The sequence below is a fragment of the Prenolepis imparis genome, unplaced genomic scaffold (assembly GCF_030444845.1).
Source record: "Prenolepis imparis isolate NDT839.2.m4 unplaced genomic scaffold, iyPreImpa1.0 SCAF_12, whole genome shotgun sequence".
NCBI lineage: Eukaryota > Metazoa > Arthropoda > Insecta > Hymenoptera > Formicidae > Prenolepis > Prenolepis imparis.
Genome location: NW_028141170.1, coordinates 14,091,415 through 14,110,470, shown reverse-complemented (window position 1 = coordinate 14,110,470; position 19,056 = coordinate 14,091,415). Strand labels below are relative to the sequence as shown.

At 31.2% G+C, this 19,056-nt stretch overlaps 1 protein-coding gene across 1 annotated transcript in view; it reads right to left on the bottom strand.

The window, feature by feature from the left end:
* Positions 1 to 559: 559 nt before the first annotated feature.
* The window catches only part of LOC145943387 (uncharacterized), a 69,255-nt gene continuing 50,758 nt past the window's right edge, over positions 560 to 19,056 (bottom strand). The window contains exons 7-8 of the mRNA XM_083050902.1: positions 1,143 to 1,338; positions 560 to 795 (exon numbers count right to left, since the gene is read on the bottom strand). Of these exons, the coding sequence (XP_082907028.1) occupies positions 560 to 795; positions 1,143 to 1,338 (432 nt within the window). The remainder of the gene's footprint in view (positions 796 to 1,142; positions 1,339 to 19,056) is intronic.

The window sequence follows — 19,056 nt, the reverse complement described above, 5'->3', positions numbered from 1 at the left end:
TTAACAATTTCGATAGTGGCATATGCCCATCTATTTTCTTTATATCAATTAAACTATTTACAATCAAGTATAGTGGATCAACTGTTTTCGGGAAAAAAATTAATATATTAATATATTATATATGACTAAATAATTATGTATATAAACATATGAGTCGTTTGCTCGAAAAATGACTTAAGTCGACTTAAGTTTTTGCACAAAATATTGAATTGAAGATTTAAATGTGATTCGAGTTATTGAACATTATGATACTAGATTTTATATTTTTTAATATACATGTTTCTATTTTACTGAGTAACAACATGTTTAATAATTTGAATCATATAGTTGAATCTTCAATTTTTGGTGTAAAAACTTAAGTCAACTTAAGTCGTTTTTAGAGCAAACGACTCATATATACGTATATATATATATATATATATATATATATATATATATATAACAGCATTTCTCAGAGGTAAAATATATTGTCACAAATTTGTAAATTTTCGGTAGCGTTTAAAAAAATTTTTATTGGCTATATATATATATATATACAATTATAATATATAATTATTTACTAATTTATTTTTAATATAAATATTTTTATTTTTATACCTGCAGAATACATAGTTCCAACAATTTCAACTTTATCGCCTTTTTTAATATCTGAATTAAAAAATTCATTATTTGTGAAATTAATTATATGAACTTCCACTTTAAATGTCCCATCAGTTAGCGAACCATATCCGATAATTTTATTTAATTTATTATTGAACATTTCATAAAAATTTGATTTAACATATGCTTTTAATACTGTAAAATAAATATTTAAAAAATTTAAATTTAATTTTAATTTTTAATAATAATTATAATAATAATGTGAATATTATTCTTATATATAACTATTAAATTCTTATATATAACTATTAATATATAATTATATGCAAGGATGTGCAAAATGGGTGTCCAAACCCATTTAAAATAAAAAATACAAAATAGTTGGAAACTTTCCATTTGAAAATGCAAAATGTAAAATGCTTTTTAGACATCCATTTTAAATAAGAAATGGAAAATTAAATGTTAAATTATAAAATTAAAAAACAAATAATAATATACATAATTAGAATTATATTAAACATGAAACTATCTATAAAACTCACTTATACGTCGTGAAATATTTAAAATATCCTTCAATTCTACATATTCCGGTTTCGTATTTGTTACATTTGTGGGTTCATATCTGCCTAAATTTGATACAATTGTATTGCTTTTAATGTGTAATTCAAATGGCACATTACCATTGTTAAATTTAGATAATTTCGGTGTTCGTGCTTGCACACCGTTTAGAAGGATTATCTATTAAATTCATATATTTTATAATATATGTATTATAAAAATAACAGGGTGTTCCACAACTACCGTACAATATTTTACGAGCGTGTTCTATAGGTGAAATAGAGAAAAAAATTCATATTTCACCTCTAAAACACGCTCGTAAAGTAATGTACGGTAGTTGTAGAACAACCTGTATATTCTAAATAATAATAAATTAACATATTATTATAATAATAAAATTGTAAATTAAAAATAAAATTGTAAATAAAAAAATAATTAAAGAAACAAACTTTTTTAACTTTTTTAAACTTTTTTTATAAATTAATATATTATAATAAGAATTATTATTAAGGCTCTTCCGTATTAAAATACAAATATATAAGTGATAGGCCTTAAGAGCCGAACGCGGATGTTGATGCGTATTCTAACGAAATTTAATTTTTCGCTGGAATTAAATTAATTGTGCACAGGGCACGAATTTTTACTACTTGGTATACTGTCAAGTCTTTTCTTGTATGGAATAATCTCATACTTGAGATTTTTATTCCATACATCCCCTCTAACCCCCCTAAAGAATTAGATGCGAGAGAAAAATATAGATCCGAAAGTCGCTGAATTGGGAATCAAACCCGAGACCTTTCGCTTGCCGGGCGACTGCTCTTCCAACTGAGCTATTCAGATCCTTTCGATTCTATATTTTTCTCTGTTTTTTAAGTAAACTAGAACACTACAAAGCGCGCGCTTCGCGCGTGCCATTTATTTCCTTCAACTATACAATATAAGCTGCGGTCGAGAATGTGCTACTAATATGGAACAAAGATAGAATGATGTTTCGAATTATTCGTAGCGCATTCTCGATCCACAGCTTGTACGTTAATTACATATTATACAACAATTATAATATTTATCTTTTGGGGACACTTAATCACACACATCAAATATATAAATAGAAATATAGGCTCGAGAATGTGCTGCAAATAATTCGAAACATTATTTTATCTTTGTTCTTTTGTAATGTAGAGCAAATATAGAATCATGTTTCGAATTATTCGTAGCATTCGCGCATTCTCGACCGCAGCCTATAGATTAGAAACGTTTATTGCTGCCCCACTTGAGGATTACAAGGCGCTTTTTTCCTTAAGGAGCGGTCCCAAACCTTTACACACTCTTTACTTCCACTTATAATCTATCCTTGACCTATGACTTAGCCTATAAAATACAGAAAACAAAACGCCACGCAACTCCGCCTTACTCTCGCCCTATCTCTTCGCACCATTTACCTCTCTTTTATCTCTCTCTTTACGCTCTAACTACCCCTACACACACACTCTCACCCTCCCTCTCCTATCTTACGCAATCTTATTACTAACTTAATCTAATGTGGGACCTCCGCTTCCGGCTACTTCCGCCTTTCCTCTTCCACTTTCTCTCTCTCTCTCTCTCTCTCTCTCTCTCTCTCTCTCTCTCTCTCTCTCTCTCTCTCTCTCTCTCTCTCTCTCTCTCCCTCTCTCTCTCTCTCTCACTCTCTCCCTCTCCCCCTCTACCCTCACCGCCTTCCCCGCCCCCTCTCGCTTCCTCCAACAGTTTTACCCACAATTCCCCTTCCCCTTCCTCTCCCAGTACCTCCCTCACCATTTCCTACCAGCTTTCTCCCCTTCCCCATTCCATACATTCCTCCCATACATGTTCCCATGTCTCCACCCCTCCCCCACACATTCTACACCTCCTTTCCTCCTCCTTCTCCCAATATCTGTTTCCCCTCATCCCATTCCCCAATCTGTACTTCGCCATCTTCTGCCACCTTCCTTCCGTCCATCCTTTCCTCAGATACTTCGGTACTCCCTCCCCCTTTACCTGCTTGTACCATTTATTATATACCGAATTCTCAATCTTTTCCCCTCTCTCCTCCCTCTGTCCTTTCTTTTCTCATTCCTCAACCTCCTCCCACCTAAATTCCCCTCTTTCCCTTCTTTCCTCCACCTCCCTTAAATTCATCCCTTTACCATCAAAAAACTCTTTTCTTTCTTTCTCCCACTCTGATATTTCCCCTCCCTTTTTAGCCCTCTCCTTAATTTCTTCTAAACATACTCTCGCCAACCCCCCTCCCTTACCCTCCTCCAACCTCTTCTCATATCCCCACGCTCTTCTTCCCATCCTTGATCTTAACTTTTCCCTTTGGAGCTCCTCCCTTATCATATACCCCGGCGTTCCCCAATCCGCTCCTAACAACCATCTCATATATCTTTCCTGCACCCTTTCCAATCCCTCTCTCTCCTTCCACCTCCATATCTCAACCCCATACCCTAAAACCGTCCACACTAACGCATCGAAAAGCCATAATCTCCTCCCCCAATTACCCCCAAATCTCCTCTTTCCTATCCCCCATACTTGCCCCAATACTGCTGCCCCCCTCTTCATCCTCTCCCTCACCTGTCCATCCTGCCCCCCATTCCTTTGTACTACATAGCCTAAATACTTGTACTCCTTTACCTCCTCCAACTTCTTTCTCTTCCAATACCAACTAGCTTTCTTCAGCCTCCCTCCCCCCTTCCTGCACCTCATCACCATCGACTTGCTCTCATTCAACTCCAATCCCTTCCCCTCCAAATATCTACCTAATCTTTCCATCATACACCTCATTCCCCCCTCATCCTCTGCCATCATCACCACATCATCCGCGTACGCTAGCGTGTATATCCTATCCTCTCCCAACCTCACTCCTCCCCATCTCCCTTTCCTCATCTCCTCCTCCAAGTCCGCCATCATCATATTAAAAAGCAGCGGACTCAGAGGACACCCCTGCCTCACTCCCCTCCCTGTCCAGAACTTTTCTCCCCTCTCTTCCCCTATTCTAACCCTGAATCCTATCTCCCCTACTAACTCCTCACATCTCCTTACCATCCCTTCCTTCACCCCCCTCTCTCTCAACGCCGCTATTAATTTCACCCTGTCCACCGAATCAAACGCCGCCCTCAGGTCCACAAAAAATAGTACCATTTGTCTTCCTTTCCTGCTTATCTGTCTATTTATCAAATAGTTTAAAACGTAAATATTATCTATTGTCCCCATCCCTCTCCTGAACCCCGTTTGATTCGGTGGCACCATCCCTCCTTCCTCCACTTCGCCCCTCAGCCTCTCTGCTAACACCGTCGCATACACTTTGTATAACGACGGCGCCAGCGTTACTCCCCTGTAATCTGAGACCTCCCTTCCCTCTCCTCTTTTCAAAATTGGTATCACCAACCCCTCACACCATTCTCTAATCCACCCTTTTCCCTTCCATATCCTATTACATAATTCCCACACCCACTCTTCTAGCCCCTCTCCGCCATATTTCCACACTTCTCCTGGTATTCCATCCACCCCCACCGCCTTCCTATCTTTTATCCTTCTTATCGCCCTCCTAATTTCTCCCCTTTCTATCTGGTCTTCCTGATCTTCCACCTTCTCCCTTATCCTCCTGCTTCCTCCCAACACCACTCTTGACTCCACCCCCCTAATAAATCCCTAAAATAACTGTTCCATTCTTCCATCTCAATCCCTTCTCCCCCCTCCTTTCCCCCTTCTCCTCTCTTTCCTAATTACCTCCCATACCTGCCCCTCCGTCCTCGCTTCCACTGCCCTCCTAGTCCATTCTTCATTCTCCTCCTCTTTCTTCTTCCTACATAATCCCTTGTACTCCTTCTTTCTTCTCTTATATTCCTTTCCCTCCCCCCCTTTTCTCTTCCATCTTTACAACTCCTTTGCCACCTCCCCCTTATCTTTTCTGCACTCCTCATCAAACCACCCTCCCCTTTTTCTTCTCTCCTCCCTACTTTCCCCCCCATTTCCCTTACTTAGCACTTCCTGTATTTTTCTTTCCATCCTCCCCCACTCCACCTCTACCCCTCTCTCTTCTTGTTCATCTCCCTGCCTCTCCCCTATCACTCCTAACCTCTCCCTGAATTCCTTCTTCCCCTCTCCCGACCAGTTCCACCTCTTTTCCCTCTTTTTTACCTTCTTCTCCAATCCTCCTCTTTCCCCTCTGATCCTTACCACTACCGGCATGTGGTCCGAGTCAATCCTATCTCCTATCTCTACCCTCATAATTTCCTCCCTCACCTCCTCCTTCACAATCACATAATCAATGACTGATCTCCCATTCGGCCCCATGTACGTCCAGCTCCCCTCCTCATCTCCTGCTACCCCTCCATTCACAATTGCCCACCCTATCTCCTCTAAATTTCTCACTAACAATTTCCCTTCCCCATTCACCTTTGCATCCTTCGACCTTCTTTCCTTTCCCTCCTCTTCTCCCTCCTCCCCTATCCTTACCCTTCCCCCCAATTCTCCTGTTCTAGCATTAAAATCCCCCCCTATTATCGTTCTAATCCCACCTCCCTCCTCCTCCGTCCACTCCCTCATCTCTCCTAATTTCTCTTCTAAATCCCCATTTACGTACACACCCACCAATCTCCATCTCTCCCCCTTTTTCCTTATCATCACCTCCATCATTCCTTCCTTATCCGCCCCACCCTTTTCTTCTATTCCTAACCCTTTTCTTACCCCTACTACTATTCCCCCCATTGCCCTTCCTTTCCTATTTTTCTTCCTCGCATATTGCACCTCCCACTTAAATCCCACAGGTAACCTCCCTCTTATCTTCTCCCACCCTTTTTCATCTACCCATGTTTTTAACAAGAACATTACGTCCCATTCCCTTATCGCTTCCCAGAATTCCGCATCCTTATTCTTTAGCCCCGCTACATTCCAGAATGCCACTTTCCATCCTTCCTCCCTTCCCTCTTCTTCGCTCTTACTTTCTTCCCCTACTCTCCCCACCTCTCCATCTCTCCCTACCCCTCTCTCTCTACCTTTTCCCTTTTCCACCTTCCTTCTCCTACTCATTCTTTCCCTTCCTTTTTTGCCTCCTGCACTATTTCAACCTCCCTTTCCCCCTCGTCCCCTCCCCTCCTTTCTACCCCCTTCCCTTCTTCTCCCCCTTCCTCCTTCAGCTCCTCTTTCACCTCATCCCACCTCCACCACTTACCCCTCATCCATATTCTTCCATATCGTACCCACGCCCTCCCTCCCTCTCTTTCTTCCCCCCTAGCGATCTCTCCTAATCTCCACATCATCCTTCTTTCTTTCCACGTAAGATCTTCCTCAATCCTCTCCTCTCTCCCCCTCAATCTTCTTTTCTTTTCCATTACTTCCCTCTTAACCTCCATATTTCCTACCCTTACTAATGCCATACTAGTCCCATCTCTCCTTCCCTCCCCTATTTTCCTCACCTCCCCCACCGGCCTCTCTACCCCTATCTCATTTAAAATTCTCTCCACTTTCCCTTTTACTCCTCCTTCCCCACCCTTTATACCTTTTACTATAATGTTCTCTCTCTTTTCCTCCCTTTCCTTCCTCTCCCACCACCATTCCATCATATTAATCCTACCTTTCATCTCAACCATCTCCTCTCTCTTTCCCTCCCCCCTCCTCTCCCCCCTCTTCCTCAGCTCCAATTCTTCCACTTTCATCCCTAATTCTAAAATCCTCCCCTCCAACCCCTCCTTCTCCCTCCCCCACCTTCTCTCCTTCTCCTCCATTTCTTTCTTCAGCTCCCTTATCTCCTCTCTTATTTCTTCCTGTCCTCTTATTCCCTCCTTAATCTCCTCTTTAATTTCTCTTCTTATCTCTCTCATCTCTCTGATTATTTCCTCCTTCCATTCCCTCCCCATCTCTCTTATGCTCTCCCCCATCCCTCCTGCCCCCTCTCTCCTTTCTGTCTCTGGCGATCTTATCACCTTTTTACTTTTCCTAAATAACCACTGTATGTCCCCTTTCTCCTCCATCTCTTTTCTCAATCCTATATCCTCTAATTCATCCCTTTTCCTTTTCAAAACCTCTTCCGGCGTCCCCGTGCTACCCCTTCTCTCCCTCTTCTCAACATTCTTTATTCTTTGCACCTCATCCATTTCCCTTCTATACTTCTCTTACTCTATGTCTAGTGACTTTTCTCGCGCCATCTACCTTTTTCTCTTTCCCTATACCTACTACACCTGCTCCGATCTCTCTACACCTGTTCTCACCTATCTCCCTAATTGCTGACTCACTCCACCTGCACCACTTTACTCTCTTCTCACCGCTCTTTTCCCTTCTCTACCAACTCGCCTGCAATCCCCCGGCATGCACTCACTCCAGACTCTCACTGACTCACTCTCTCTCACCTCTTCTCCTCCTCCTACCTCTAATAACCACTCAAAACACACTCTCTGACAGCACTCCAACCTTCTATCACGCAACCGGAAACGGAAGTCCGACCGCAGCCTATATATTATATATACTATTTAGATATTTGATATGTGCGATTAAGACACCCTGTACATACGTATAGAAAAAAAACATACAAAGTCAAATGTCATACATATTCATATATGTATATTCATGTAAGATATTCTTTCTGTTTTTAAATAATTTTCATTTGTTTTATATAAATTCAAATATCATTTGGAGCTTGGAGCTTGGATAAAAATATTTATTTTACTGTAATATATCATATTGCAGGTAAGTGTAAATTTATTATTTTTATATCTATTATTTAGGTCCAATTGCATCAATGTCTTTTTGATTTTGAGCGAGATAAAGATAAATATATATTTAAATCTCGCTTAAAACCAAAATGACATTGATGTAATCAGGCCTAATTCATTTCGTTATTCTTTCAATATCATTCTTTCATTTCTTTTAAACAAATGTCCTTTTTTCTTTTAGATCTAACTATTAGTTTATAACTTTTGACATTTTCTCCCTTTCTATCATTTTTTCTATTAATCTATTATATTCTATCTACTCTTTTTAGCTTTTTTCTTTTCTTCGATAAAATATAGATTATAATTAATTAATTATATTATATTTTATAATTAATCAATGTCCTTAACAGCTTGATTATTTCAATTTAACACGCGTTTTGCAATTTTTTGAATTGTTCATTATTTCTAATGCATTTTTAATTAAACAAGTTTGATTTTATTAGTTGTATTTATTTTTTCTAAGAAAATAATTTTCATAATTTTTATAATTGTACAACATTATATAATAATATACAAAAATATGGTATTTACAAAACAATATATATTATATAATTATATAATATAATTTTAAAAATATATATCAAACATAAATAATATTAAATTATAATAATAGTATTAACAATAATATAAAAATTATAATAGATATAATAAATATAACAATAATGTAAAAATGATAAATGTAATAATAAATATAACAATAATAACAATAACAAAAATTAATTAAAATTTAATAAAAATTAATAATAATAAATTAATACTAATTATAATTTTCTATCTGCAGAATACATATTTCCAAAGAAATGGCTGGAAAAAATATTGAAGTTAAGAAAGTTAATGAAGATTTGAATGAGAAAATGATTGCAGATAATGAAGATTTAAATGAACAAGAAGAGGATGTAGATCCGATAAGCTTGTTTTCCACGAATGAAGCTATAGATACCATTCAAGTTTTTGACTCAACTGTGTAAGTCTAATATAAATTAATTTTCAACCATTCTCAGTTATAAAGATTTTTATTCTTTAAAAATAATAATAACTTGACACATTGGCAAATTTTTATTCTTATTTTCTGAAATTAAATTTTTGACTTAATTGTGTATGTTTATTATAAATTAATTTTCAATCGTTCTCAGTTATAAAAATTTTTATTCTTATTTTTTTAAATTAAAATATATTTTTTAATATTATTAAAAAATTTTTTGTTTTTGCATTTTTCTAAATTTAATTTTTAAAAATTATGATTAATTTAAAATCGTTAATACTTAATAGTGAAATTATTAGTTATATCGACGGAATCGAGTCGTCACGATACGTAGGAGACAATAATCAATACAAAATTTTCAAATTTTTTATTAATAACGGAAACGGACGTCGTATACAAATCATCGCTTGGAATGATGATATAGATAATATTGAATCGGCAGTACAAACTAATTGTGTAAGTGTCATTATTCAACCGTTTCCAGACTTGGGACACCTTGTATATATCATAAAATTATTTTTAAATTATAAAATATATTTATAGGTAATTCATCTGGACGGTGTGCAAGCACGTACACCAAAAGTTACAAAATTTAATAACGGCAATGTGCCGTTCGAATTACACATCAAAAGCAATACAATCGTTACAAATTTAGGAAGATATGAACCAACAAATATATCAAATTCTAAACCGGATTTTGTGGAATTAAAAGACGTTTTAAATACTTCGCGGCGTATAAGTGAGTTTTATATAAACAGTTTAATATATAATATAATTCCAATTATGTATTATTATTGAAATAAATAAATAAATAATAATAAATAATAAATAAATAATAATAATAAATAATAATAAATAAAATAAATGAAATAAATGAAATAAATAATAATTATAAAATAATAATTTATAACAATAAAAATAATAACAAAATAAATCAAATAATATCAAAATAATAATAATATAATTAAATATAATTATAATATATAATTACATAGTAATAGTTATATATAATTAAGTTTTTATATATTAATAATAATTACATTATTATTATAATTATTTTATTTTTATTTTATATTTTTTATATTTTACTTTAATTTTTTATTTTTTAAATTTATTTTATTTTGTTATATTAATTAATAATATTAATGATATATATTTGTAATATATTTATAATATAATTTTAATTTGTTAAATATTTATTTTGCAGTATTACAAGCATATATTAAGTCTAACTTTTATGAAATGTTTAATAATAAATTAAATAAAACCATTGGATACGGTTCGCTTACGGACGGAACATTTTAAGTGGAAGTCCATATAATAAATTTTACAAATGAAGAATATGATTCAAAAATTAAAAAAGGCGATAAAATTGAAGTTATTGGAACTATGTATTCTGCAGGTGATGGCTCATATATTCATATATATAATATATTTAGTTATATATATAATTATATTATATTTATTTTTTTCTTTAAAACAGTTGATCCACCATATCTAATTATAAACAATTTAACTGACATAAAGAAAATAGAAGGGCATATGGCACTATCGAAATTATTAAAAGGAATACGTACTCCGAAAAAAAGAATTTTAGAAGAAAATACGCAAGAAGTATAAAATATACATAATAATTATTTTTTATTGACCATTCGTATTTTCTCAATTTCTATTCTTCTTTAAACTTCCTCATGTGTATCCTTACTTTTATTCTTATCTTTTTTCTTCACTATCTCTTTCTCTTTTGTTTCGTATCCTCCGCAATCTTCAAAATTTTTTCAATCTTCGATTCTGCTACGTGCTTCTTCTCGAATGTTCCTTTTCGCCAGCCGCCATACTCTTCTTCGCACTGCGACTTTTTAATCGTCGATCAATTTGTCCTTGAAGAAAGACAACCTTATTTTATTATTCTATTATTATCTTTCTTTTTATTATCTTATTTTTAATATTTATATGCATAGAATTATAATATGTAGAATTAATAAATGCCACTTGGCGTCTAGAACAAAGCCATTTTTTGAGTGACTTTGATAAAGTTTTTTATAAAATTCAATATACATGAGTAAATTGTTATACGATTTAAATTATTTGATATCTGTATAAATTTCCAGTATCGATGATTACTAATTCGCAATTAGAATTATAAAATGCAAAATGATGAATCCAATACGCGATTGCTATATACAATAACAGCAATATTTTTTATTTTATATTCGATGCGAATACATGTAGTATTTCTTTGTATTATTTTTTATAGAAAAGATAAAAAAATTGAACTTTTAAAGATAAATTAAATTTAAATGAAAAAATTAAAATTTAATTCATCCTTAAAAGTTCAAATTTTTACTTTTTCTATAAAAAATAATATAAAGAAATACTACATTTTCAATAAATATAAAATAAAAAATATTGCATATGTAGCAGTCATATTGGATCCATCATTTTGCATTTTAGAATTATGATTGCAGAATAGTAATCACTGACATTGGATAAAGATATTAGATCATTTAAATCGTATAACAATTTAAGCTTGTATATTAAATTTTTTAAAAAACTGTCAAAATTACTCAAAAAATGATTTTGTTCCATCCGCCAAGTGACATTTAATACTAAAGTTAGAATTAGACTCTTCTTACGTTTATGTATATAGATTTCGACAAATTTTGGTTTGAGTCATTTGCGTTATCGTGTACAATGATGCATATATATATTTTTTTTTAAATAAAAATTATATTAATATTTTAATGAAGTAATAATTAATATTTTAATGAAATATAATAATTAATATTTTAATGAAAAATTACAACTAACAAGTACACGTTACACATGTGACATGCATATTAAATATGTGTATACAATAGTTATATATCTGAAATGTTTAATTGGTTTTGTAATCGCGCGTTAATAGATTTTATATAATATAAAATAATAAAAAATAAAAAAATAAATAATATAAAATTAAATGGTTTAACCATTAGTAGTGCGTATTGTATATTGGAACATGCCTAATATCAATAAATTACTATGTTATCTGTGATATACATAATTACATACAATATGTATAACTACAATATAATATATGTTATATTATAAATATTACATCTAGTTATAGATGTAGTATGTAGTACATCTATTTACATCTATTTAGATGTAATATTTGTAATATAAGACATATATGTTATATTGTTATTATATTGTAATTATATCCCAGATAGTACAGTGATTTATTGATAATAGGCATGTTCCAATATACACTACCAGTACTGAAATTTATAGTTTACGTTATATATATTATAAATGTTTAGTACTGGTAGTATATCGGAACATGTCCATTAATTGTAACTAACATATATGTTATATGCACATTAATTACATATTACAACAATTATTTATCTTTTGGGGAAGACATGTTAGATAGCCACAAACTAAAACTCATTGGCGTGTAATATGCTATATTACACGCTAATTTACTGCTTCTTTTTTCTTCGTATTATTCATTTATACCTCCATCGCACTTAGTATGTACATTCAACTTGAGCTCTGTAAAATAAAAAATGTTAATTTGAATACTATATATATATTAGTTACAAATAATGGACATGTTCCGATGTAATGTCAGTATTAAAAATTCATAATATATGTAACGTAAACTATAGATTTTCAGTGCTGGTAGTGTATATTAGAACATGCTTAATATCAATAAATCACTATGTTATCTGTGATATAATTATAATATGTATAACTACAATATAATATATAAATATACATATATATTACATCCCAGATAGCACAGTGATTTATTGATAATAGGCATATGTTTCCGATATACACTACCAGTACTGAAATTTATAGTTTACATTACATAAACAATATATAAAGAATACACATCTTTCATTAACACGCGATTAGGGAAAGATCACAAATCAATACTCACGTGCTGTATTACATGCGGCATATCTGTTATTTCTTCTCTTTGCACTATTCTTATCATGATACTGCGTTGATTACATGATGACACTTCATAGTTGATCGCATGAATATAATTATTCACACGTACTTTCCTATGAGATTCTAAGGTACTTTGCGTTACTTCGCACAGTACTTTCATCACGATTGAAATGGCTTCTGCACACAGAACGCGGTAAAGCTTGCCACGCGGTAAAGCTTGCCACGCGATAAAGCTTACCACGCGGCAAGAAGAAACGCAGTGGCCAATCAAATGCTTGCTTATATATATATATATATATATATATATATATATATATATACAATATATAAGCGATTTTTGGCGTCATTCTGGTATAGCAACCAATGTGTATACCAGAATGTGTATCGAACCAATGAGAATCGAATATTTCGATTTTGGTACACATTGGTTATTATAAATTAATATTATATAAATATATATTTAAAAAAATTTTTAATTATTAAAATTAATATAAAATGCTCTTTTTTAGATGCAGAATAAGAAGAGTTGCGGCAATGCATCAAATAATGTTTGAGTTTTTATTTTAATTAAATTTTAATGTTAATTTTAATTAATCTTTAATGTTTAATTTATGTAATTGATTTGTTCAAAAAAAAATAATTATATGTCATCTTTAATATTTATATCTATTTCTCTTTGTTAATATTCAACATATTGTTTTTACATATTATTATATTTTTACTTTAATTTTGAAAGTATACACTACTCTTTAAAAAAAATTATTTTTTATTAATAATAAAAATAAATATAAATATAAACTAATAATTTTTTAAATAATAATTAATAATTATTTAAAAAATGAATAATAATATTCTAAAGTAAATTCTTAAAAAAATGTTTAATTTTAATTTATATATATATATATATATATATATAAACAGTAAGAGAGATATTAGAAAGTTTAATAAATAACATAATTATTGTAAATAAATATAAATAAATAAATATAAATAAATTTAAATAAAAATATAAATGTACGTATATAAATAAATATAAATAAATATAAATAAATATAAATACCATTTCTTATTATTATAATAACATTAACATTTATACAATTAATAATAATTGACAATTAATAAAAATAATAAACCATAATTATTGTTAATATTACATAACAAGTATTAATATACTGATAACATATTTATTTCTTAAATTAAATTAAATTATTTACTTTGTTATTGTTATTTTAATATAAATAATTTTTTATCAGATTTGAAAAGCCAAAAAAATTAAATATACATTTCCTTATATACATAATTTTTTACGTATCTATTATTTCGTTGATTACCAAGGTAAACTCTTAATGATTGCCAAGAACGAACTCGTGAAAAAGCAACATAAAGTTGCCCGTGATTAAAAACATCTTTACAAAGATCTAAACCAATTTTATCAAACCAATTTTGTCCTTGCGATTTGTTAATTGTCATAGCAAAAGCTAATTTTATCGGAAACTGTCTTCTGGAAAAAGTAAAAGGATATATATTTTCACAATATAATGTTATACGATTTAAAAACACAATATCTCCTGCTTTGTCACCTGTTAAAATCTTACACTTTAATAAATGATCTCCAAGTTCTATAACCATTAATCGTGTTCCATTGCAAAGACCTTCATTGATACTAAGATTTCTAATAAACATAATGATACAATTTGGTCTTAAACGCAATTCATGTGGAGGAAGAGATGATGGAGATAAACTATTTAAATATTCTGGTAACAAAACTTCACCAATGTCACCATTGTCACCATTTATAGCACTGTCTACACTTGTATAAATTCGTTCATTAACTATATCTAATAATTCAACAACTTTCTTATTGATTTCATCTACGTCAACATTTCTTGCAGAAAGTATCGCACATTTAGCTACTTTGACAAACTCCTTTTTTCGTATTAAATCACCATATGTATCTTCAACAATATCAGCATTAATAGGCGCTACACAACATTCAGGAATTTCTATATTATCATTTAAATCATTTAATTTGCCATCTCCCATATCCAATAAAAACTTTGCAAATTCAATTTCTTCTTGAAGAACTCGCATATTTTGGGTTAAAGAAAATTTTACGAAATGTCTCCAAGTAGAACTAAATTTAATAGAAAGATTTACAATTTCACTTCGAGTAGCATGTAATTTAATAGGTAAAAGTTGTCTGAAATCACCACCCAATAAAACAATTTTTCCGCCAAAGGGAAAATCATTATTCATAATATCACGCAATGTTCAATCCATAATTTCTAAAGCATATCGTGGTGCCATTGGTGCTTCATCCCAAATAAAAATATCAGTTTCCTTCAAATATTGAGCTTCTTTAGTTTGTATTTTAATAGCAGATGACGAATCAGCGAATAATGGAACCGGTAATCCAAATGTCTTATGAACTGTTTTTCCAGTAGGTAATAATGTCGCTGCAATGCCCGTAAAAGCCATTGTACACACATGTTTATTTCTAATTCTAGCTAAATGATAAATAGTTGTGTATATAAATGTTTTACCTGATCTACCTGGACCATCAATATAAAAACAATTATGATTATTATTTTTATTGTCTAATCTATTTAATAAAAGATCAAGTATCTCTTTTTGCTTCTCATTTAATTGTTTGTATTGTTTGGTGCCTATTTCCATATCTTCATCAAATGTCATGTAATCTTCCTCTCCATTATTTTCTATTAACTGTTCCATTTGTGGAAAATCAGCAAAACTTTTACCTTCAGCACGAAGCATACTATTAATTTGCATATAAGCTTTATTTTGTCCTTGTAACATACCAAAATGTCGAACATAATCCTCAGACATTGCTTCTTTAAAATTTTCCCACAACTCTTCAGGATGTAATGGTTGACAATGTAATAATAAACGTACAAATAATCTACGAAGTTGTCGAGGCATCATCCATGCAACAGCTTCATTCATAGCTCGTTTCCATTCATCATCATCTTCGATTAAACCTAAAGCCAAACATGCCGCTGAAAATGATTGACAAAATTCTCCATTTACAGTTTTCAAATCATTAAAACTTGTAGCCCCCTTTACTGTAAGTAATAATAATCTCAAATGATATAATTCTGTTTGTGCTGGACTAACGGAATATATTCGTCCAACACAATTAAAATGACTTTTGCGTTTAACCCAACGCGATATATTTCTACCATTAATTTTTTCTTTTTTAAATGTATAATAGCGTGGAATTTCTATATATAAATATTGTCTTGCTTCTTCATCTCGTAAGTTCAATGAGAAATAATCTATTAACATAGTAACTTGATTTAAAGCAGATGTCATGACGTCGTCAATATTTTCATTTTCGATAATATTTTGTTCATTAGGAAGATGGACTGGCAAACGCATTATAGTATGACTTTTATCTTGTAACTTTTTACCAAGAATACGCCAAATGGTTTCTACAGGTCCAACATAACGAGCTTCGATATAATTATGTATCTCATCATGATCAATAATTACATTTTCTGTTACTGGTTCAATGGTTATAGCAGCAACATCGTGTCCTTTATAAATATATTTATACAAATATTTAACCGATTTAATACTTGAAACTACCTCAATGTTAATATGACAATTAAATATAATCGATAAAATAGGACAATATGGAACAACATAACGATTATCAACTTTATATCCGCCAGGACGTTCAAAATTTTTACCATTATCTCGTCTACGATAATAAGGATAAGCATTTTCATCCATTCTAGTCTCTTCGAGAAATGGTTTTGGAAAGTGTTTCGAACAACGTCCATCTACCAAGCACCAATCGCCACAAGGTCCATGAATCATATGTTTCATAACTATATCATGTAAAATACGATTTTCATCAGGATCAGGAATTTCAGCAAAAATGTATTTATCAACAATTTGTGGAGTTGTTATTTTAAAATTGTATTTTAATGTAATCAACAAATGAATATGTGGCAAACCGCGTTTTTGAAATTCAATAACGTATACAAATGCTGCTACTTCACCAAAAAATTTTTGCTTTACAATTAAATCAATTAAATAATATTTTTTAATATTAAAAACATGAGCACAAATATCAGGTCTATCAGAAGCTTGTTGACCAGACAATAGATTTTCCTCGATTTCACGCCATTTTGGATTGCAAGTCATAGTAATAAAAAGATCTGGCTTACCAAATTTACTAACAATTGCCATTGCATCTTGATAATGTTGTAACATATTACGCGGCGATCCAATAAACATGGAAGGAAGTATAACCATTTTTCCAATACGTCCATTTAAGTTATTCGCCGTAGTTTGTAAATAATCTCTTAATCCTTGGTATGTTTCGGAACGTAATTCTTTTTGATGATTTTTACAATAATCAATTCTATCTTTTTCCATTTTTACATAACTATCTACAAGCCATTGCTGAAATAAGCGACGTCCTAATAAAAAAACATTAAATTCATCACGAATAGCCATGCGATATTTAATATATTGTTCTCTAGTTATTCGTCTATCACTATTTATTTTTGTTAAATGCCACGATGCCATCCTTGAGTACCATATGGATAAAACAATGGATATATCCATGGTTCAACATTTGGATCCATAATACTAACATTTTGTAAAGTTTTAGTATTTCTATTACGTATTGTAACGTATGACTCTGGAATTTCTCCATCAGCAGTAGTACAAAAAACAGCAGCAACTTCATTAGTTCTTTGAGCATTATATCGACGTCTATCCATACCTGGTTTTAAAGTAAATAATAATTGTAATTCAGGTAATAATTCACCTGATTCCGTTTGTAAACGTCGTTGATTTTCTAATTCTTCACCCATCATTTGATAAGATTGAGCAAATACATTAAATTCCCGCATTATTTGTTCAAGGTTTTGTACAATTTCAAAATCTAAATATGAATTTTGATTAAGACGATGATCTATGGCTTCATTTGAATCCACAATAAAAAGTTGACCATAAGTAGGACTTTCATTTTGTGCAGCATATAATGCTGTATTAATTTGATAATAAATTTGTCCTTGTATTTTGAAACAATATGGACCAGGTCGTCTATTGTTAAAGTTAATTAAATTAGCATTAAATGATGCAAATGAAAACGAACTATTATAACTACGAATATGTTTAAAAAAATCATTAGATTTTATATGACTACCATCGAATAAATTACGAAGTAATTGAGGAAATTCAGGTAATGGTTGTAAATGTACTGCACCATGATTGCAACAATCGTGAAATGAGTTTCCTTTGTTAGATACTTTTTCAGATGCAAAATGCATTGATTTACAATGAACACAAGATACGTTCATAGAACCAATATAATATTCAACAACATTACTAATTGACATAGTATTATTATTATTTAAGCGAAGTTGATTTCTCTGTCGTGAACGATAACGAGATTGACATTCTGCAGAACGTTGCTGGCATACTGATGTAGTGTTTCCAGAACTTTGTCCAACTATTTCTTCATCTAATTCTATTATATGATTATTATGTATTGTACCAGCAACACAATGATTTCTGTTATCAACTGATTTTAGTATATTATTTCTTACTTTTACAATTTGGCGACGACAATGTTGATTCTCTGCTTTTCTTTCACGACATCGTCGTTGAAATTCTTCTACTTCTTCTAAAGTACGTTGTATTTTGCGTTTCGGCATTTTACGAAAGTTTAATATTTATAAAAATAGATATATTACGCTATTTATATATATATATATATATATATATATGTATATATGCACAGAAATACACACCTACACACGATTTTTTTAAAGTATATGTTAATATTTTATTAAAATATATATTTTATTGGATTTAAACAAATTATTAAAATTTAACAATGTATGTATATGTATTTTATACATATATCAATTACAAAGAAAAAAGATATGTATATTAGATGATATAATAATTAAAGCAAAATTATATGAGCGATAATTAAAATTATGCGTTAATTAAAACTCTTTGAAAATTAAAATACAAATATGTATGAAGAAAAAGAACTGTTTCTTTTCAATGCAATTTAAAATAATATATTAAAAAATTCAACTATATTACAACTATTCGTGATCATTATCATTATCATCATTATTATTGTCATCAATGTCATCATCATCATCATCAATGTCATCAATGTCATCATTATCATCATCATTAATGTCATCAATGTCATCATCATCATTATCATTGTCATCAATATCATCA